General features: G+C 47.4%; 1 protein-coding gene across 1 annotated transcript in view; it reads right to left on the bottom strand.

Annotated features, from left to right (window-relative positions):
* The window catches only part of NSUN2 (NOP2/Sun RNA methyltransferase 2), a 393,529-nt gene that overhangs the window by 185,292 nt on the left and 184,662 nt on the right, over window positions 1-23,575 (bottom strand). Inside the window, exon 8 of the mRNA XM_063922936.1 lies at window positions 2,107-2,181. Coding sequence (XP_063779006.1) covers window positions 2,107-2,181 — 75 coding nt within the window. The remainder of the gene's footprint in view (window positions 1-2,106; window positions 2,182-23,575) is intronic.

Genomic DNA, 23,575 nt, shown 5'->3' on the forward strand with positions numbered 1-23,575 from the left:
AGGAGGTCTCCCAGACGCGGCTGAAGTGACGCAATCGAGATCTCACCTCTAGATTCACTCGGGGTGGGTGGGCACCGTCATGCAAAGGCCTTAGTAGAAGCAGAATTGGTGGTCTGTTACTGATAGCTGGTGCTTGCAGGCTTTTTAGACTTACCTCCGGTGCCTCTAGTCGCATCGGAGGCACCCCTGGCCTTAGATCGAAATCTGTAAAAACGAAAGGACTGGACAGACGGCCCCGGGTAGGTACGTCTCGCAGGCGGGGCCCCAGATGGGAGAAACGTGGATTTCCCAGCCGTAGCTTTGGAAATCCAAGTATCCAATTCAACCCAAAAGAGCCATTCCCCAGAAAAGGGGAGGGATTCCACACTACATTTGGATTCTGCGTCCGCAATCCACTGACGCAGCCACAAGGCCCCACGCACCGACACTGCCATGGCAGAAGTCCTAGCATTAATGTTCCCCATCTCCTTGAGTGAATCAGAGAGGACACATGTAGTGTCCTGAATGTTTTAGGAGGGTCACCATAGTAACCAAGGGCATATCCCCCGAGAGACCCCCCTGAATTTGAGTGGCCCAAGAATGAATGGAATGGGTCATTCAGCAACCCGCAATGACCGTCCTCTGTGATATACCTGCTGCTGTGTATATAGACTTTAGTGTAGTCTCTATCTTTCTATCCCCAGGATCCTTCATGGGGAAGGAGCCCGGGGCAGGCAGCACCGCCTTTTTAGACAAGCAAGAGACTGATGCATTCACCCCAGGGGGTTCCTCCCAAAATGTTCTACCTTCAAGAGCAAATGGGAAAGTGCGCAAAAACTTTTTTGACACTTGGAATTTTTTGTCTTGACTTTTCCAGGCCTACTTGCATAGGTCATCTAACTCTGTAGAGTCAGGGAAAGTGACATTAGGCTTGTTTTGTATAAAGAAAAACGACTGCTGTGACAGTGTCCTCATCCCGTATAGCCAGAAGTAGGGGTTCAATACCCTGATCAGAATCAGGATCTCCACTAGGGGGGACGGGGGTTGGGGGAAGGGGGGTGGACTGTACCAGTTATTCAGCGTGGCTGAGGAATTAGGAAGCGCTGTGTGCACTGTATATGGCTGCAGTAAACAGAGGAAGGCACCAAAACCCCTCAGGTCCCGCTCTGATGTATCTCCGACCCCTCCAATGGCTCCGGAGTTACAATAATATATTATAATGGCAAAGTCTCCATTTAGCTCAAAACATTAACAAGTGCTAGTCAAGCGTTTTTTTTGTGCCAGTTCCACACCAGGGATCTTAGCGAGTCCCGTACGCAGCGCCCGTGGTCAACCGCACTGTGATCCGGGGGACCTCCCTAGCGGGGTCCCCGGTTTGTACTCACCACCGATGACACCTTCAGGCAGCGTTAGGGGTGTGTGGCTTGTTGCCCAGACAGCATACCGAAAATAAACAGAAAACAAAAGAAATTGAAGAAAACTCTCTGGAGTTCAGAGATGTCCATCCTCTCCTGAGGGCACTTTTTTCTAAACTGCCTGTGGGAGGGGGCATAAAGGGGAGGAGCCAGCACACACAGTGAAGAAAATTTAAAGTGCACTGGCTCATTTGGACCCCGTCTATACCCCCATCGTTCTAGATTTCCCCAATATCCCTTATGGATGCTAGAGAAAAAATGTTAAAATAAAGGAGACACAAGCTGTAATCAGATTACCACCTGAGACATACATGAATTGTAAAGCAAAACTACGTTAGATTAGATTCATCTTTTGTGATTTAGAGATCAAGTGTAATTTTCATCCTGGAGCAGCTAGGAAAATTGCAACTCTAAGGGGTAAATACACTAAAAGTTCTAAAAATGAAAAGTAGTGATGTTGCCCATAACAACCAATAAGATTCTGTCTATCATTTTCTAGGATGCACCAGAGAAATGATAGACAGATTCTGGTTGGTTGCTATAGGCAACATCACCACTTTTCATTTTTAGAACCTTTAGTAAATTTACCCCTAAATATATGAAAAACTAGACAGAAGCATGGCTACTTACAAATAACTTGCATCAAATATTTTGAAGAGTATTTCTGGTGGAAAAAAGCAGATGTAAGGGATACTTATACAATGTTCCTTACCCATGCAGCTGCAAACTATTTAATGTTGTCCACTTTTTCCAAACATCAATGTTTTTCCTCAAAGTCCCATCACCACTGCAACAGCAGAGAAACAAGATAAGCATAGAGGACAGACCATAAAAGCAATTCATTTATTTACACAGAAAAGAGAACTGGACACTAAAGAAAAGAAATTGTCCATTTTAAGAGAATGAAACCGCTAAACACGGCTTCCAAAATGCTCCCAGGCTATACTTAAAACTAATGCACAAGGATAAATTAGTGTGGCAGCCTTGTGTATAATTAAGATTGAATACATACATTACAGATTGCACAGCTTGCGAATGAGCAACATGACAAGCGCAGCTGCACTAAAAAGGTGCCAATATGCATTTAATTTCAGCAAATACCAATACATTACAGAAACCCTTTCAGCGTACATGAAATGTCACACCGTTCACGTTTATTCTTAGAAGAAAATAATACCCTGATAAAAGGTAAAGATGTAGCCATGCTCATTTATTTATTACCAGTTATTTATATAGCGCACATATATTCCGCAGCACTTTACAGATAATATTTGGCCATTCACATCAGTCCCTGCCCCAGTGGAGCTTACAATCTATATCCCCTACCACATGTACACACATTCACGCTAGGGTTCATTTTTTGTTGGGATCCAATTAACCTACCTATATATTTTTGGACTGTGGGAGGAAGCCTGAGTACCCGGAGGAAACACATGCATGTACAGGGAGAATATACAAACTCCACACAGTTAGGGTCATGGTGGGAATTGAACCCATGACCTCAGTGCTGTGAGGCAGTAACGCTAACCATTACACCGTCCGTATTGAGGCTGCTACAACAGGTTGAGTATCCCTTATCCACAATTCAAAATCCCACAGTTTTGGGTCCCCTACTGAGATAATGACATACATATTATATATTATGTGTATACATAAATATATTATATAGATATATAATATAATATACTTCTGCAGCGGGGTACACTGTATTCCAGAGGGAATAACATTGGGGTGTAGAGTTGGATCTTGATCCGAGGCACCAACAGGCTAAAAGCTTTGACTGTTCCCAGGATGCTTAGCACCGCCTACTCTATATCCCCGCCTCCAGGCACTGGAGCTCCGTTTTGTTAACCAGTCCAATGCAGTAGCAGGTAAGAGATGACAACAGTTAGTAGCCACATACAACTACATTCTTACGACAGGAGAAGTGTACCACAGCGACTAATGCCATACAAACCCATAGAAGCCAAGTGCGTCAGGGTGGGTGCCCTGTGGAATCCAGTGTACCTCGCAGAAAAAGATTTAACAAAGGTAAGTTCTTACCATATATCCCCTTTTCTGCAGCGGGGTACACTGGTATTCCACAGGGAACAACATCGGGGATGTCCCAAAGCAGTCCCTCATGGGAGGGGACGCACTGTAGCGGGCACAAGAACCCGGCGTCCAAAGGTGGCATCCTGGGAGGCGGAAATATCAAAGGCATAGAAACTTATGAACGTGTTCACTGAGGACCACGTAGCCACCTTGCACAATTGTTCAAGGGTCGCACCACGTTGGACCGCCCAAGAAGGTTCAACCGACCGAGTAGAATGGGCTTTGATGGTAGCAGGAGCTGGAAGGCCAGCCTGTACATAAGCATGTGCAATCACCATTCTAATCCATCTGGCCAAGGTCTGCTTATTAGCAGGCCAGCCACGTTTGCAAAAACCAAAAAGAACAAAGAGCGAACCAGATCTCTTAAGCGAAGCTGTTCTCTTCACATAAATACGGAGAGCCCGTAGCACATCAAAAAAGAGCGCTCTTTGGAGGATAAACCAGAAGAGGTAAAGGCCAGAACCACAATCTCTTGGTTAAGGTGGAAATCAGAAAGGGTGACCGACAGGACAAGACACGCAAGTCTGAAAACAGTCTAGCAGAGGCAATAGCCAGCAAAAACAAGACCTTAAGAGTAAGCCATTTAAGGTCCACAGACTCAAGAGATTCGAATTAAGACTCTTGTAGGGCATCCAGAATAACCGACAAATCCCAAGGAGCCACTGGAGGAATACAGAGGTTGAATCCGTAAAACACCCTGAGTGAAAGTATGAACATCAGGCAGAGTCGCAATTTTCCTCTGAAACCACACCGACAAGCCCGAAATATGAATCTTGAGGAAGGCCAGACGAAGGCCTAAGTCCAGGCCCTGTTGCAGTAAAGCCAAAAGTTTGGCAGTACTGAACTTGTACGCATCATAATTCTTAGCCATATACTAGGTGAAGTAAGAATTCCAGACCCTATAATAAATTCGAGCCGAAGCCGGTTTACGGACTTTCAACATAGTTTGAATGACAGCCTCAGAAAATACTTTGGCCCTCAGAACTGAAGCTTCAAGAGCCATGCCGTCAAAGCCAGTCGGGCCAGATCCTGGTAGACACAAGGGCGATGAACGAGGAGGTCTGGGCGCTGCGGAAGTAGAGGAGGACGCTCTTATCGATAGACCCTGAAGGTTTGAGAACCAATGCCATCTGGTCCACGCTGGAGCGACCACAAATAGTATTCCTCCTTCCTGCTTGAAAATCCTTATTACCCTGGGCAGGAGTGACACGGGAGAGAACACATACGGCAGCCGAAAGTTCTATGGAATTGACCGGGTGTCCACGAACGCTGCTTGAGGATCCCTTGTCCTTGCTCCGAAGACCAGAACCTTGTGATTGTGTCGAGACGCCAACAGGTCTACATCTGGTAGGCCCCACGTGTCCACTAGGAGTTGAAATACTTCTGGATGAAGGCTCAACTCTCCGGCGTGTACGTCCTGACGACTGAGGAAGTCTGCTTCAGAGTTGAGGACACCCGAAATGAACAGACGATATGGCTGGCAGATGGCGTTCCGCCCATAGAAGAACCTTTGACACTTCCATCATTGCCATGTGGCTTCAAGTGCCACCTTGATGATTTATGTATGCCACCGTGGTGGCGTTGTCAGACTGTACTTGAACAGGCCTGTTCTGTACCAGAGGCAAGGCCAGTTTCAAAGCATTGAACACTGCCCGCAACTCCAGAATGTTTATCGGGAGGAGAGACTCCTCCCAGTCCATCGATCCTGAAGAGTGCTGCTCAAACATCGTGCCCCAACCACGCAGGCTGGCATCCCTCGTTAGAAGGACCCAGTTGGAGATCCAGAAGGGACGACCCCTGCTCAATTGCTGGTCCTGTAACCACCAGGTCAGTGACAGGCGAACCTTCGGAGTCAAGAAGATCATGCGAGTCCTGATCCGGTGTGGTAGGCCGTCCCATTTGGAAAGGAATAACCTCTGCAGAGGGCGGGAATGAAATTGAGCGTACTCCACCATGTCGAAGAACGACACCATGAGGCCTATTACTTGCATCGCTGAGTGTACCGACACACGTGGGCGAAATAGGAAGCATCTTATCTTGTACTGAAGTTTCAGGACTTTCTCTGGAGACAAGAACAACCATTTGTTGTGGGTGTCCAATAATGCCCACAGGAACACCATGTTCTGAGCAGGGACCAGTGAAGATTTCTTCCAGTTGATGAGCCACCCGTGGGCTTGCAGGAATTGGACCATCAGTTCCAGATGACGTAGGAGAACCTCTGGAGAGTTCGCCAGGAAAGTCGTCCAGATACGGCAGGATCCTGATACCCTGATGGCGGAGCATAGCCGTCACGACCTTGGTAAAGATTCTCGGAGCCGTGGTCAGACCAAAAGGTAAGGCCTGAAATTGAAAATGTAGGTTGCTAATAGCAAACCGCAGGTATTGCTGATGCGACATGGCAATAGGAATATGCAGGTAAGCATCCTGTATATCCAGGGATACCATATAGTCCATAGGCTCCAAGGCCAGAACAATAGAGCAAAGAGTTTCCATACGGAACTTGGAAACGTTAATAAATTTGTTCAAAGACTTGAGGTTGAGAATGGGCCGGGAAGACCCATTCGGTATAGTGTGACTGCAACGCAGAGCACAAACAGAGAAGTTAAGAGGTATATGGCGACTGAAATACACAGAGAAAAATACAAAAGTAGTATATCCTGTGAGACACTATATCAAATGTGAACCCTGATGCAATTAGCCCCCTTCAGGGTACAGAAAATAGGGACAGCAATATGTGTGAGATACATGGGATATAGACCACACAGCAGCTATTGGCACACACAGTCACATGTACAATGCAGAAGTTATTACAAACAATAAAACTGCACTGGACTAGCAATACTAAGTAAAGTGCCTGGAGGCGGGGATATAGAGGAGGCTGCGCTATGCATCCTGGGAACAGTCAAAGCTTTTAGCCTGTTGGTGCCTCGGATCAAGATCCAACTCTACACCCCAATGTTATTCCCTGTGGAATATCAGTGTACCCCGCTGCAGAAATGTGGGATTTAGAATTTTGGATAAGGGATACTCAAACTGTAATCGCACCCACACATGTTGCATGGATATATTTGCACACGCGACCCACTAACTTTGCACTGTGCAATCGCAAGTGCAAATAGTCACATCCCTGTGCACAGAGTAGCAACCGCGGGCAAGCTGAACATAGCTCCATCTGTATAAAGAGAAGTATCACCACCTTGGACACCCTACAGATGAACCAATGTTTGACATGAGCTTAAAAGTAGACATGTTCCATTCAAAGGCTAACATGCTCTGCATTTCTAATTGAAAAATTATATTGTTACAAGTAACATAGCTAGTAGCTTACATTGCACTGCTGATTGGAAAAAGTTTTAATCAGATAGCGTTCTACAGACTGTCTAAAGTGGTTTGCATTCTGAAATGTTCTGCAAAATACAGGTAGAGTCAGATTGTATTTGTGACCTTCAAAGTTAGTTCATGAATACAGCACAGTGCTTTCCTAATTCACAGAAACGAAAGCTCCTAGCTTGCACGCCAATGCTGAACCCAATAACACAGACTATTACGATACAAATACCTGATACTATAGTGACATGCATGCTTTACGAAGTGCGCAGAGCACAAAAGTGCAGATTCGCTTATTTGCTTGTTGAGTTTCCCTCAAGTAAAGTGTTTGGAACTATTAAATTAGAGACCAACTATCAAACAGCAGGCAGCAGTTAAAGCCTGTATTTCTGCTCACAATCTCTGGTGTTGGCATCAAAAACAGGCATTAACAGCTGTCTGGTGGCTGGGTTTGTAATTAACTAGCGCTGGGCACTTTACCTGCCAGAACAGACTGCATGCTCTGCCTATGAAAGCAAACGTGCCAAAAGGAACAGTTGAAGGGTGAACTGGGTACAATGAAGGGCATTGGAGGAGAGAAGAGTGGGGATTTAGAAGGAAAGATGGCAAGGCTTTGATGAAAAAGTGAGTTTTGTGTAAACATCTGAAGCTGCTGAGACTGTCTTGTTGAGGGAATGAATTCCAGAGAGGAGTAAAACAGTAAAAATCTTGGGAGGCGAGCATGACCGGTGTAATGGGCGTGGAAGCAGCAATAAGAGGAAGTGGGAGGGAATGGATAGAAATGAGGTTGGCAATGTAGTCACTGAGTTAGCAGTTTGAACGGTAATCAGACAAGGATGAGGAGCCAGTGAAGCAGGTTGCGGTACAGAGCGGATAAGAAAAATAGACTTTCTGCAGCAATCATGACAGACTCACCCACAAAATACAGTTATCAAATCGGGAAACGCTGAGTAAATGGGTAAAGGTTGCATCAGGGGTGAGTAAGGGCCAGAACTTTGATGATTTGGAGATGGAAATGGCAATATGAGGTAGGTCTATTAAATAATGAAACTTGTAAAAAGTAACTATACTGTGCGAGTCAGAATGGAGTCGGGAACACTGATCTTGGACTATCCAAAAACATTTTTGCAAGTTTCACCACTCCCGCACATAGTTTGCAGTCATACAGTTTTCGAAGAAGTTTATCCCGTGTGACGTAAAAATGCTTAGTTCAAAGGCAGAGCAAAGTTTTACATTTTAAATTGAACAAAACGCCCACAAAATCTTCCTATATGTTGAGGCTTGTGGGGCAGATTTGTATGCACATGCGTTTTGAGTAGCACAAAAGATTTAGCGACTTATGAGGAGGTCATAAATGATGAATGTCCTGGAAGGCCTTGCCCGTCAAAAACAAAAGAAAAGGTGGAAAAACATTTAGACAAAAAAAACTGTTAAAACTAGTCATCTCATTATCAGAATGATAGCAGAAATAGTAAATGACAAAGAAACTCTTAACATAACAAAGTTTGTGCTAAGATGGTTCCAAGGCTTCTCACTGCCGAGCAGAAAGAAAATTGCAAGTGAATTTGTACAGACATTTTGGAACAAATTCTAGCGCATTCACATTTTTTAGATAAACTTATTACTTGTGATGAAACATGGATCTTCTATTATGATCCTGAGATAAAATACCAGTCCATGCACTGGAAACACCATCACCATTAAAAAATGAAGAAAACGCGTCAAAACAAATCCAAATTTAAAGCCATATTAATTGTTTTCTTTCATATATGATATTTTCTGTGAAGCAGTTTTTGGCTGGTAAAGAGATTGCAGTGCTAGAACACCCTCCATACTCGCCACACCTAGCACAGTGTAACTTCTCTCCCTCCCCCCCCCCCCCCCCGATAGTCAAATCTGTACTCAAGGGAACCAGTTTTGCATCAGTTACTGAGGTAAAAGACGAAGCAAAGGAGTTGTTCAGACAGATTAGCTACAGAACAGGGTTGTCGAGAAGTAAGGGGATGATAGGTAAATCTGATAATCAGAATACAGCTGCTATTGGAAGGAGCTGATGAGTTTTCCACAAATTATTTGGGAATACTGACAGACAGGGGAAGGGGAACTAGAAAAGAAAAAAGAAAAAATGGACGGGTTAGCGAATGAGGAAAACAAAGGTAACACTGATCTAGAGACCAATGGAATGGAGAGCTTGAAGCAACAAGTGATCAAAAGGGTCAAAGGATAAAACAAATTCCCTTTGGCAGGAAGATAGTCACTGGTGACCTTTGTAAGGGTGGACTGAATGGAGTGGACGAAACCTGAAGGCATGGTTACCAGCCTGATAAAAAAAAGGATCATAACAGTAATGTCAGCGCAGGCAGCTGTGCGCGCCAGAACAGAGCAAGACTTCAATTGCTCCGTCAGGCGACATCTAGTGGCCGCCGAAGCGCAAAACACTTGTATGTCCCCATAGAAGTGAGGAGCAGCATTAGCCTTTTATTATATAGGATGAGTGGAAAGAGGAATGATTAAGATCACAACAACTCCAAGAGCTTAGAAGCAAAACGGAAACAGAGATGGGGCGGCAATTTGTGAGTGTGCTGGGGACAAGTGATGTTTTATAAATTATGGGTGAGACAATGCATGTTGAAGGAGGAGGGGACAGTACTGAATGAGTGTGAAAGATTGAAGGGGCTGAAAAGATGGGTGTAGGCTCAAGGAGAGAGGGAGTGAAGGTGAAAAGGAATAGGGACCAGGGTGTAAATGGTAGAGTGACTTGTGCGCAGACAAAGACAATTTCCAGCTGTGGGGGAGAAGACAGGCAAGGTAGGGGAACGGTGTAGTGAACGCCCAATTTGATATCGGAATGGGCATGAATAAAAATATTGTATTATTTGCATTGGGTGATGGATCAATATATATTATATTGAGGAAAAGGTCTTAGGATGACAAATGGTTGAAAGTTAAATTACTTTCCTGGTATGTACTCATAACACCAGAACTCCAGAGACCAAATTCTAACAACCCTGTGTTATATATGGAGCTGTTGATCTAAGGACAGGTTCTGGGACAGAGCTTGTTTACAATACAGCCCAGAGGAGACACTGGCCACCAGAGGAGACACTGGCCACCAGAGGAGACACTGGCCACCAGAGGAGACACTGGCCACCAGAGGAGTCAAATCTCTTATGATGTAGGGGAAAAGAGATTGCTTGGAGAAAGCATTTAGTCCAATTTTTCATGAGTAGGCCCATAAAACCTACACAGTACTGCTTGACAGTCCAGACCTTTAAACTTAAAGTAATTAAGTGCCCCTGGGGAAACCCTTTTTCTAGACACTACGGCCAGAACAGTGTGAACTGGTCCAGGCCGATTAAAAGACCAGATCTCCAAGCTTCAAACAGGAATAGAGATAAGACCATAAGCCCCTGCTTGAGTGACCCTTCTGGTTTTGAGAGGATAAAAATACCTCAAAGAATGGGGCTGAGGGAGCTGCAGTGGTATTAAATGATAATTATTAAATGATAAATATTAAATGATAAATACTCCACAAATAGTGTTTATGGTCGTTAAGGGATCTGTAGGATCATGATGAAACCAAACCTCAGGAAAAGACTTCACATCTGGCAGCGTCCAACACTGTCTAGGTGATATGAACGCTTTTTTCTCTCCCATTTATTTGTTTTATGCAATTGTTATTTGTGTGACCATTAAAAAAAATAATAATAGGATTTTAATACCTACCGGTAAATCCTTTTCTCTTGGTCCATAGAGGATGCTGGGGACACTTCATAGACCATGGGGTACAGACGGGATCCGCAGGAGACATGGGCACTCTAAGACTTTTACTGGGTGTGAACTGGCTCCTCCCTCTATGCCCCTCCTCCAGACCTCAGTTATAGGCACTGTGCCCAGGGAGACGGACATTTCGAGGAAAAGGATTTATATTATTTTAAAACTAAGGGTGAGATTCACACCAGCTCACACCACAAACACGCCGTACAACATGGCATTTGTAAGCAAACCCAGTCAATAGCATGAACCAAAAAAAAAAAAAAAAAAAACCAGCAACAGGCCGATTATAACTAAACACAACCATTGTGCAAAACAACCAAAACCGACAACCACTACTGAAGATAGAGTCCGCACAGGAACGGGCGCCCAGCATCCTCTACCGACTAAGACAAAAGGATTTACCGGTAGGTATTCAAATCCTATTTTCTCATACGTCCTAGAGGATGCTGGGGACACTTCATAGACCATGGGGTTTATACCAAAGCTTCAGATCGGGCTGGAGAGTGCGGATGACTCTGCAGCACCGATTGAGCAAACAAGAGGTCCTCATCAGCCAGGCTATCAAACTTGTAGAACTTTGCAAAAGTGTTTGAACCCGACCAAGTAGCCGCTCGGCAAAGCTGTAACGCCGAGACCCCACGGGCAGCCGCCCAAGATGAGCCCAAACCTCCTGGTAGAATGGGCCTTAACAGATTTCTGTAACGGCAATCCAGACGAAGAATGAGCCTGCTGAATCGTATTACAGATCCAACGCGCAATAGTCTCTTGGAAGCAGGCTTCCAAATCTTATCGGGAGCATATAGGACAAACAGAGCCTCCATTTTCCTAATCTGAGCCGTTCTGGCTACATAGATTTTCAAAGCCCTGACCACATCCAGAGACTTTGAATCCACGAGGGCGCCAGTAGCCACTGGCACCACAATAGGTTAGTTCATGTGAAAAGCTGAAACCACCTTAGACAGAAACTGTTGCCGAGTTCTCAACTCCGCTCTATCTTCATGGAAGATAAAATAGGGGCTCTTGTGAGACAAGGCCGCCAACTCAGACACTCGCCTTGCAGACGCCAACAACATGACCACTTTCCAAGTGAGGAATTTTCACTCAACCTTCCGTAAAGGTTCAAACCAATGAGATTGCAGGAACTGTAAAACCACGTTGAGATCCCACGGTGCCACCGGAGGCACAAAAGGAGACTGGATATGCAGCACCCCCTTCACGAAAGTCTGAACCTCAGGGAGGGAAGCCAATTCCTTTTGAAAGAATATCGATAAGGCCGAAATTTGTACCTTAATGGAGCCTAGCTGAAGGCCCGCATCCACACCAGCTTGTAGAAAATGGAGAAAACGCCCCAGCTTAAATTCCTCCGTAGGGGCCTTCTTGGATTCACACCAAAATACACATTTTCTCAAAATACGGTGGTAATGCTTCGCCGTTACTTCGTTTCTAGCCTGAAGTAGAGTGGGGATAACTTCACGGGGAATCCCCTTTCGGGCTAGAATACGGCGTTCAACCGCCATGCCGTCAAACGCAGCCGCTGTAAGTCCTGTAACACCCACGGACCTTGCTGTAACAGGTCCTCTCGTAGAGGAAGAGGCCACGGATCTCCTATGAGCAACTCCTGAAGATCCGGATACCAGGCTCTCTTCGGCCAGTCTGGGACAATGAGTATCGCCAGAACTCTTGTTCTTCTTACTATCATTATCACCTTCGGGATGAGTGGAAGCGGCGGGAACACATAGACCGACGTTAACACCCACGGTGTCACCAGGGCGTACACCGCTGTTGCTTGAGGGTCCCTTGATCCTGGAACAATTACTCCGAAGTTTCTTGTTGAGGCGAGACACCATCATGTCTACATGAGGAATTCCCCAGTGACTTGTCACGTCTGCGAAGACCTCTTGATGAAGACCCCACTCCCCTGGATGGAGATCGTGTCTGCTGAGGAAGTCTGCTTCCCAGTTGTCCACTCCTGGAATAAAGACCGCTGACAGAGCGCTTACATGTCTTTCCGCCCAGTGGAGAACTTTTGTGGCCTCTGCCATTGCCGCTCTGCTCTTTGTTCCGCCCTGGCGGTTTATGTACGCCACTGCTGTTATGTTGTCCGACTGAATCAAGACGAGTAAATCTTGAAGAAGATTTTCCACTTGTCGAAGGCCGTTTTAAATGGCCCTTAATTCCAGAATGTTTATGTGCAGACAAGCCTCCTGACTTGACCATTTTCCCTGGAAATTTTCCCCCTGTGTGACTGCTCCCCATCCCCGGAGACTTGCATCCGTGGTTACCAGGACTCAATCCTGGATCCCAAACCTGCGTCCCTCTAGAAGGTGAGGACTGTGCAGACACCACAGGAGAGAGATTCTGGTACTGGAAGACCGGACGATTTTTCGGTGCATGAGCAGGTGAGACCCGGGACCACTTGTCCAGCAGGTCCCACTGAAACACCCTGGCATTAAAACTGCCAAACGGAACGGCCTCGTAGGCCGCCACCATCTTTCCCAGCAACAGAGTGCACTGATGAATCAACACCCTCGCCGGTTTCAGAATCCCTTTTACCATGTTCTGGATTTCCAGAGTTTTCTCCACCGGCAGAAAAACTCTCTGTAACTCCGTGTCCAGAATCATGCCCAGGAACGACAGCCGCGTTGTCGGAACCAACTGTGATTTTGGCAAATTTAGGAGCCAACCATGTTGCTGTAGAATCTTCAGGGAGAGCGCGACATGTCCTAGTAATTTCTCCCTTGATCTCGCCTTTACCAGGAGATCGTTCAAGTACGGGATAATTGTGACTCCATGCTTGCGCAAGAGGACCATCATTTCCGCCATCACTTTTGTGAAGATCCTTGGAGCTGTTGAAAGCCCAACGGGAACGTCTGAAATTGGTAATGACAATCCTGAACCGCAAACCTCAGGTACACCTGATGCGGAGGGTAAATGGGGACGTGTAAGTACGCGTCCTTTATGTCTACTGATACCATAAAGTCTCCTCCCTCCAGACTGGAGATCACTGCCCGAAGAGATTCCATTTTGAATTTGAATCTCTTCAGATAGAAATTGAGAGACTTTAAGTTCAGAATCGGTCTGACCGAGCCATCGGGCATCGGTACCACGAACAGGCTTGAATAAAAGCCTTTTCCTTTTTGTGACGGTGGTACTGTGACAATGACCTGATGTAGACACAGCTTTTGTATGGCCACAAATAGCACCTCCCTTTCCGGGAGAGAAGCTGGCAAGGCTGACTTGAAAAAACGTTAAGGGGGCACGTCTTGAAACTCCAGCCTGTAACCTTGGGTTACAATGTCTAAATCCCAAGGATCCAGGCCCGAGCGAACCCAGACCTGACTGAAGAGTTTGAGACGTGCCCCCACTGGAGCGGACTCCTGTAGAGGAGCCCCAGCGTCATGTGGAGGATTTTGCAGCAGCCGTGGAGGGCTTCTGCTCCTGGGAACCTGCCACCGCAGGTGATCTTTTTCCCCTTCCCCTACCTCTAGTAGCAAGGAAGGAGCCCCCTCGCCCTCTTTTGTACTTATTGGGCCGAAAGGACTGCATCTGATAGGGAGGCATTTTTCTTCTGCTGTGCAGGGACATAAGGTAGAAATGATGACTTACCCGCAGTAGCCATAGATACCAGGTCCGCGAGGCCGTCACCAAACAAGACACCACCTTTATATGGCAGTCTCTCCATATTCTTCTTTGAATCAGCATCAGCATTCCATTGACGAATCCACAATGCCCTCCTAGCCGAGACTGACATGGCATTGGCCTTTGATCCCAAAATGCCAATATCCCTTGCAGTGTCTTTCAGATACCCTGCAGCGTCCCTTATGTAACTTAAAGTTACGAGAATGCTATCCGCCCATTTTTCAATAGCGCTACTCACCCATGCAGACGCCACGGTAGGTCTGAGCAGCGTACCCGTAGCGGCATAGATCGATTTCAATGTGCTTTCCTGTCGACGATCCTCAGGATCCTTCAGGGCTGCCGGAGAGCCACCTTTTTGGACAGTCGGGATAAGGCCTTGTCCACAGATGGGGTTGACTCCAACATTTTCGTGTCCCCCGAGGTAAATGGATAAGTCAGCAGAATTCTCTTGGGAATCAAAAACTTTTTGTCAGGATTGTCCCAAGCCTTTTCAAAAAGAGCATTCAGTTCATGAGAGGGAACGTTACCTCAGGTTTCTTACCCTTATACATGCAGACCCTCGTATCAGGAACCTCAGGGTCCTCCGTGATATTCAACACGTCCTTTATCGCCACAATCATGTACTGAATATTCTTAGTCAGTTTAGGATTCAATCTGGTATCATTATAGTCGACACAGGCATCAGAATCCGTGTCAGTGTTCACTAACTGGGCAAAAGACCGTTTCTGTGACCCCGAAGGGGTTTGTGACAATGCATCCTCCATGGACCTTCTCCATGCTGTGACTCAGATTTATCAAACCTCTTATTTAACAAAGCCACATTAGCATTCAAAACACTCAACATATTCACCCAATCAGGAGTCAACGGCACCGACGGGGTCACTCCCACAGCCTGTACTGTCTCCACACCTACTTCCTCCTAGGAAGAGCCTTCAGCCTCAGACATGCCGACACACGTGCACCGACACCACCAAACACACTGGGCTATAGGGAACAGACCCACACTAAGCCTGTCAGGGAGACACAAAGGGAGTTTGCCAGCTCACACCCCAGCGACTAACTTTGTTCTGAAGTGTGCAATACACAGCCCCAGATACGTCAGTGTTTTTCTTATCAGAAAATAACAATAAGCACCAAATAAACTGTGTCCCCCCTGTTTTTCCCCTGTTACTTGTTACAGTGGACAGGAAGGCTCAGCGTCTCTGCAGCTCTGTGGAGAGAAAATTGCGCTGGTTAGAGCTATGAGGGATAAGCCACGCCCCCTCAATGGCGCGCTTCAGTCCCGCTTCCTTTGAAAATATATTTATACTGGCGGGGGTATAATATGTGCCCAGACACCCATATGTATTTGCCAGTGCCAAATCTGAGGTTTCCTGCCGCCCAGGGCGCCCCCACTGCGCCCTGCACCCATCAGTGCCAGTGTGTGTGTGTGTGTGTGTGTGTGTGTGTGTGTGTGTGTGTGTGTGTGTGTGTGAGCAAGGCGCGCAGCGCGACCGCCGTGCGGTACCTCAGTCAGCGTCTGCCGTCTCTGAAGTCTTCTTCACTTCTGCATACTCACCCGGCTTCTTTCTTCTGGCTCTGCAAGGGGGGTTGAAGGCGCGGCTCCGGGAACGAGCATCTAGCACGGCTAGCGATCAGACCCTCTGGAGCTAATGGTGTCCAGTAGCCTAAGAAGCAGTGCCTTTGAACTCATTAGAACTAGGTCTGCTTCTCTCCCCTCAGTCCCACGAAGCAGGGAGCCTGTTGCCAGCAGTGCTCCCTGAAAATAAAAAAACTAAGTCTTTTTCAGAGAAACTCAGGAGAGCTCCCCTGTTAGTGTCCAGTCTCTCTGGGCACAGAATCTAACTGAGGTCTGGAGGAGGGGCATAGAGGGAGGAGCCAGTTCACACCCAGTAAAAGTCTTAGAGTGCCCATGTCTCCTGCGGATCCCGTCTATACCCCATGGTCTATGAAGTGTCCCCAGCATCCTCTAGGACGTATGAGTAATAGGATTTTAATTACCTATCGGTGAATCCTTTTGTCGTAGTGCGTAGAGGATGCTGGGGTCCACATTAGTACCATGGGGTATAGACAGGTCCACTAGGAGCCATTGGCACTTTAAGAGTTTGAGCATGTGGGCTGGCTCCTCCTCCCTCTATGCCCTTCCTACCAGATCCAGTCTAGAAACTGTGCCCGAGGAGACGGACATCTTCGAGAGAAGGATTGTACACAGATCATGGCGAGATTCACACCAGCTTACACACAAGGCAAACCAAGCTAACTAGCTTGAAACATCAGCAACGGCTGAACAAGATTACTAACCAAGTAACAAAACAGTACTTAACCAAGAACTAAACAGCACTAAACTAAATAACCACTGCAGGATAACGAAGTGCTGGGCGGGCGCCCAGCATCCTCTACGGACTACGAGAAAATAATTTACAGGTAGGTAATTAATATCCTATTTTCTCTTATTTCCTAGAGCAGTGGTTCTCAAACTCGATCCTCAGGACCCCACACAGTGCATGTTTTGCAGGTAACCCAGCAAGTGCACAGGTGTATTAATTACTCACTGACACATTTTAAAAGGTCCTCAGGTGGAGCTAATTATTTCACTTGTAATTTTGTGAGACCTGCAAAACATGCACCGTGTGGGATCCTGAGGACAGAGTTTGAGAACCTGTGTCCTAGAGGATACTGGGGTCCACATTAGTACCATGGGGATGTACCAAAGCTCCCAGAACGGGAGGGAGAGCGTGGAGGATCCTGCAGAACCAATTGCCCCTCAGAGGCCAAAGTATCGAACTTGTAGAACTTGGCGTACGTGTTCGACCCCGACCAAGTAGCTGCTCAGCAGAGTTGTAAAGCTGAGACCCCCCGGGCAGCCGCCCAGGAAGAACCCACCTTACGACTAGAGTGGGCCTTAACAGACGTAGGACAAGCCTGCCGTAGAATATGCATGGTGGATAGTGAACCTGATCCAGCGAGAGATCGTCTGCTTAGAAGCAGGACACCCAATTTTCTTGGGATCATACAGGACAAAGAGTCCGATTTTCTGTGACGAGCAGTCCTCCTCACATAGATTTTTAGAGCCCCTACAACATCTAAGGACTTTGATGAAATTGAGGAGTCAGTCGCAACTGGCACCACAACAGGTTGGTTGATATGAAATGCAGACACAACCTTCGGAAGAAACTGCCTACGTGTCCGAAGCTCAGCTCTAACTTCATGGAAGATCAAGTATGGGCTTTTACATGACAAAGCCCCCAACTCGGACACACGTCTAGCACGACAGCCTTCCATATGAGAAACTTGACATCAACCTCCTGCAGAGGTTCAAACCAGTCCGACTGGAGGAACTGCAACACCATGTTAAGACCCCAAAGCGCCGTAGGCGGTACAAAGGGAGGTTGGATATGCAGAACTCCCTTCAAAAAACTCTGAACCTCAGGGAGGGCAGCCAACTGTTTCTGGAAGAGAATGGATAGGGACAAAATTTGGACATTTATGGTTCCTAACCTCAGGACAGAGCATGAAACCTCCCATCCTGCAGTGCCTCGTAAGAGGCCACCATCTTCCCCAGAAGGCGAATGCTTTGATGAACAGACACCCGGGCTGGCTTCAGGACATCCCGGGACCATTGTTTGCATCACCAACGCTTTTTCTTCTGGAAGAAACACCCTCTGCACTTCCATATCGAGGATCATTCCCAGAAAGGACAACCTCCTGGTTGGTTCCAAATGTGATTTTGGGAGATTCAGGATCCAACCTTGTTCCCCGAGAAGCTGGGTCGTGAGAGCTATGGACCGTAACAACTTATTTCTTGGACGATGCCTTTATCAGCAGATCGTCCAGATACGGAATTATGTTCACCCCCTGTCTGAGGAGGAGAACCATCATTTCCGCCATCACCTTGGTGAACACCCTTGGTGCTGTGGAGAAGCCGAATGGCAGGGCCTGGAACTGAAAATGACAGTCCAAAGGTGCGAATCGGAGATAAGCTTGATGAGGCAGCCAAATCGGAATGTGGAGGTACGCATCCTTGATATCCAGTGATACCAGGAATTCCCCCTACTCCAGACCTGATATCACTGACTGACTCCATTTTGAACTTGAACTCCCTCAGGAAGGGGTTTAGAGATTTTAAGTTCAATATGGGCCTGACCGAACCATCCGGTTTCAGTACCACGAAAAAGGTTTGAATTGTAACCTGTGTTTTCCATCTGGGGAGGAACTGGTACAATAACCTGTGCCTCCACCAACTTCTGGATGGTCCCCTGTAGGGAAGCCCTGTCTGTCAGCAAAGCCAGCAAGCCCGATTTGAAGAACCGGTGAGGAGTGAGATTTTGAAATTCCAGCCGGTACCCCTGGGACACAATATCTTGTACCCAGGGATCCAGGCCGGACAACATCCAGACGTGACTGAAATGTCTGAGTCTTGCCCCCACCGGCACTACCTCCAGGCCGCGCGGTTCACCGTCATGCTGAGGACTTTGGCATACCAGAAGCAGGTTTCTGTTCCTGGGAACCCGCAGCAGCAGGTTTCTTGGATTTTAGTTGGCCACCTCTAAAGGTGGTGTTGGACGGTTTGGCCTGTCTTGGTTTAGTAACTCGAAAGGTGAAGAAAAGGGTTTCTTCGTAGCTGGAGCTGCTGAGGGAAGGAAAGGTTAATTACCCGCTGTAGCCGTGGAGATCCACGCATCAAACGCTTCCCCAAAGAGAGCCTGACCTGTGTAGGGTAGGGTCACCACTCCTCTCCTGGATTACTCTTTGGCAGACCACTGGCGCAGCCACAGTCTTCAACGAGCTGAGACAGACATGGAATAAATTAATGCAGCCATTGAACACAGGTCTTTCATGGATTCCACCACAAAACCAGCAGAATGCTGAATGTTACGGAAAAACAATTTAACGTTTAACGTCACTCTTATCTAACGTATCCAAATCCTCAAGTAACGTGCCTGACCACTTTACAATAGCTTAGGAAATCCATGTGTCGCCCCTGAAGCAGTGTATATGGATTTGAGCGTAGTATCAATTTTGCAATCAGTCGGCTCCTTTAAGGCTCCTTTAAAGGCGGTAGATCCTTGAACAGGTAAAACCACCTTTTTCGAGAGTCTGGATACAGACGCGTCCACTATGGGTGGGTTTTCCTATTTCTTTCCTAGGGATTTTTTCAAAAACAGCATTTAATTCTTTGGACGCAGGGAAGGTTAGCGAGGTTCTCTTATTGTCAGTGAAGTAAGCCTCCTCAACCTGTTCAGGTGTTGTGTCAGTAATATTCAACACTTCTCTAATAGCCTCTACCATCAACTGCACCCCTTTAGCAAGAGATGCGGCCCCCCTGAGCACGTCCCCATCACCGTCTGCCGTGTCATAGTCGGTATCCGTGTCGTCTTGCATAATCTGGGCAAGAGCACGTTTGTGGGAACCTACAGACGGGGGTTCTGAGGTAACAGAACCGGACCAAACTGCCATCGAATTCTGTAAAACCTGAGTTGCAGATTCATTCTGAGCAACCCTACCAGAAATCTGAGAAATCGTAGCTTTGATAGAGGATAACCACTCAAGCTCCCTTGCTGGTATCTGTGCTACAACAGTGCAATCCTGATTACATGGAATTAAATCATCCTGAGAGGACATATCCTCAGCCGCATATGACACAGAGTCCCTGGACATAGCTATCTGGAGACCCCAAACACTCCACACACACACACACACACACACACACACACACACACACACACAGGGTAGGCTAGACTGAGTTTCCCCCCTGAGAATGGCAAGAGAGAGACACAGTTCGGAACCTACCCACACACAGCGCTGTTTTAGATAAAGGACACCCCTTACCAGCGCCCTCTGTGTACTTTAATAGTTACACAGATCTAATTCTCCACCTCCCCCCCCCCCTTCTACAACCCCCTGGTACCGCATAGGATAGCTGGAGTTGCTTGGAGGAACAGCTCTGTCAACGTCTGTGTACAGGAACTGCAGGCAGGAAAATGGCGCTGAACTCTGCTGGGGCCGCTCTGAGGAGAAGCATTTCTTCCTGCCCAGATGAGTATTCTTGACACGTTTTGCATGCAGGCACTGCTTTTTGTCCCTCCTTGTCAACTGATGTACGCCACAGCCGTGGCGTTGTCTGACAGAACCTGGATCACCCGATCCCGGAGTAGAGTGTAGGCCTGAATCAGAGCATTGTAGATGGCCCGAAGTTCCAGGATATTGATCGGAAGGAGGGCTTCTTGGGCAGACCACCTGCCCTGGAACTGCGCCCCCCTGGGTGATAGCTCCCCATCCTTCAGACTCGCATCCGTGAGGAGGATCCAATCCGGAATCCCAAAGCGTCGACCTTCCTGCAGGTTGGAAGACTGTAGCCACCTCAGGAGGGAAATACTGGCCTGGGGTGACAGCCAAATCATATGGTGCATCTGAAGATGGGAACCGGACCACTTGTTCAGGATATCCAATTGGAGTGGTCTGGCATGAAACCTTCCGAACTGTATCGCCTCGTACGAGGCCACCATCTTTCCCAACAATTTTATGCAAAGATGAATGGATACTCGAGCAGGTCGGAGCACCATGCAAACCATTTCTTGAAGTGTTCTCACTTTTTCCTCTGGGAGGAATACTTTCTGTGCTACAGTATCCAGGAGCATCCCCAGAAACAGGAGCCGCTGAGATGGTTCCAGGTGGAACTTCTGCAGATTGAGGATCCACCCGTGGTGAGACAAAAGATGGATAGTGTGATCTATATGGAGCAATAGAAGCTCCCTGGAACTCGCTTTTATCAGATCGTCCGGGTATGGAATTATGTTGACCCCCTGGACCCTGAGCTGAAACATAATTTCCGCAATCACCTTCGTGAACACCCTCTGAGCTGTAGACAAGCCAAAGGGTAACGCCTGAAACTGGTAGTGATCGTTCAGTAGGGCGAACCGCAGATAGGCCTGATGAGGAGGCCAAATTGGGATATGGAGGTAAGCGTCCTTGATATCCAGGGACACTAGGACTTCCTGTTGTTCCAGGCCTGCGATCACTGCTCTCAAAGATTCCATCTTGAATTTGAAAAACTTCAGGCAAGGATTCAAGGACTTCAAATTCACAATGGGTCTCACAGATCCGTCTGGGTTTGGTACTACGAACAGACTGGAGTAGTAACCCTGTCCTCGTTGTTGTAGGGGTACTGAAACAATGACCTGGGACTGGACCAACTTGTTTATGGCCAGTAGTAGCGTACCATGCATATTTTCCAAAGCTGGTAGGCCTGATTTGAAAAATCATTGGGGAGGAGCACCGTCGAACTCCAGCCTGTAACCCTGAGAGATGAGGTCCCTTACCCAGGCTTCCTGGCATGAACCTTCCCAGATGTGGCTGAAGCGATGTAACCAAGCTCCCACCACGAGATCCCACGGGGTGGGTGGGCACCGTAATGCTGAAGTCTTTGCGGAAGCAGAACTGGTGCTCTGGTCCGGAGATCCGGCCATGGCTGGTTTCTTAGGTTTACCTCTGGAGCCTCTAGCTGTGTTGGAGGCACCGCTGGCCCTAGATAGAAATCAGGAGGAACTAAAGAACTGAGTAGACGGTCCCAGGTAGGTATGTCTAGCAGGCGGAGCCCCCGAAGAGAGAAACGTGGATTTCCCAGCAGTATCTTTGGAAATCCATGCATCCAATTCACCTCCAAAAAGCCATTCACCGGTGAAGAGAAAAGATTCCACATTATGTTTGGAGTCAGCATCAGCAATCCACTGACGCAACCATACTGCTCGGAGCGCAGACACAGCCATAGCCGTGGTCTTAGCATTAATATTGCCAATCTCTTTAAGGGAGTCACAGAGGACTCTTGCCGTGTCCTGAATGTGTTTTAGGAAAGTTACAGTAGTAACTAAGGTCATATCACCCGAGAGACCTTCCTGAATTTGAGAAGCCCAGGAATGAATTGCATGTGTCATCCAGCAACCTGCAATGACCGGTCTTTGAGCTACACCTGCAGCAGTGTAGATAGATATCAGTGTGGTCTCAATTTTCCTATCTGCCGGGTCCTTTACCGTAAAGGAGCCCGGAGCAGGAAGTACCGCCTTTTTAGAAAGGCGAGAGACTGAGACGTCTACTGCTGGAGATACTTCCCAGAATTTCCTGCCCTCAGGGGAAAAGGGGAAGGTATTAACAAACTGCTTGGACACCTGATATTTTTTATCTGGATTTTTACAGGCTATTTCAAATAAATCATCCAATTCCTTGGAGTCAAGAAATTTGACTATCATTTGTCTTGTGGGAGGAAAAATGACTGCCGATTATCAGCATCCTCCAGGGGGAGCTTTAACACATCCTGAATAGCCAATATAATGTGTAGGGGTGGAGTCCCCACTTATGGGATCCACATCATCCTGTACATCATCATCAGTATCTGACAGTAGTGCAGGTAAAGCACGTTTTTGTGCACCTGCAGTAGACAGGAGCAAGGGGGTGTTAGCTAGATTTACCGAGTTCCTGAGTCTTATTGGCATTTGTAGTGAGTTGACATGACACATCAGACGACATAGTTTTGATAGCACCCAGACAGGAGGGCTCTTGACTCTCCCCCCCCCCCCCCCCCCACCTCCCTACCTCACCAACCCCCCATTGTTATCAGCATTTTGTGATGACTGACTAGACTACTCACATTATATTGAGCCAGATGAGACAGGGGAGAATCTAGCATTACACACACTGCATAACTTCTATTTTACCATTGTGAATGTGAAGAGAAACCGGTACAATACACATACAACACAGCCTGAATACAATACAAGCCTGCCCTATTGCATGTGAGAGGAGAAACAGGAGATAGAACACCAGCGCACCCAACGCTGCACAGCCCCAGTGAGGCTGTCACCATTTTACATATACATAACCAACAGTGAGACTGGCTTATGAAAATTCCCTCAGAGGCATGATGTTTGTGTACAATACAGCGGCTCTCCCCCTCTACCAGTGATCCAGCATGTGACCGTTATGGAGAAGCTGTAGGAGGCAGCTGCTGCTTATGCAGAGGAAGGCGCCAAAATGCAGCTGAGCCCGCTCTGATGTAGCTCCTACCCCCGAAATGGCGCCGGAGCTACTGTGTAATATCTAGACTGGCCATGTCTCCCTATGTGTTTGTATCCTCACATAAATGCTTGGTACAAGAATATTTAGCCAATCTCACGCAGGGGCTACAGTGGGTCCTCCCCAGGAGGGACCCGTACGCCTCACCTGCGCTTCTGCCGCACAGTGAACCAGGGGACCCCCCTAGAGGGGTCCGGTATGTACTCACCACCGATGATCACCTTCAGGCAGCGTTAGGGGTGTGAGGCAAGCTGCGACAGCCAAGGCGCCATGCCCCG

The sequence above is a fragment of the Pseudophryne corroboree genome, chromosome 5, assembly GCF_028390025.1.
Source record: "Pseudophryne corroboree isolate aPseCor3 chromosome 5, aPseCor3.hap2, whole genome shotgun sequence".
NCBI classification, from domain to species: domain Eukaryota; kingdom Metazoa; phylum Chordata; class Amphibia; order Anura; family Myobatrachidae; genus Pseudophryne; species Pseudophryne corroboree.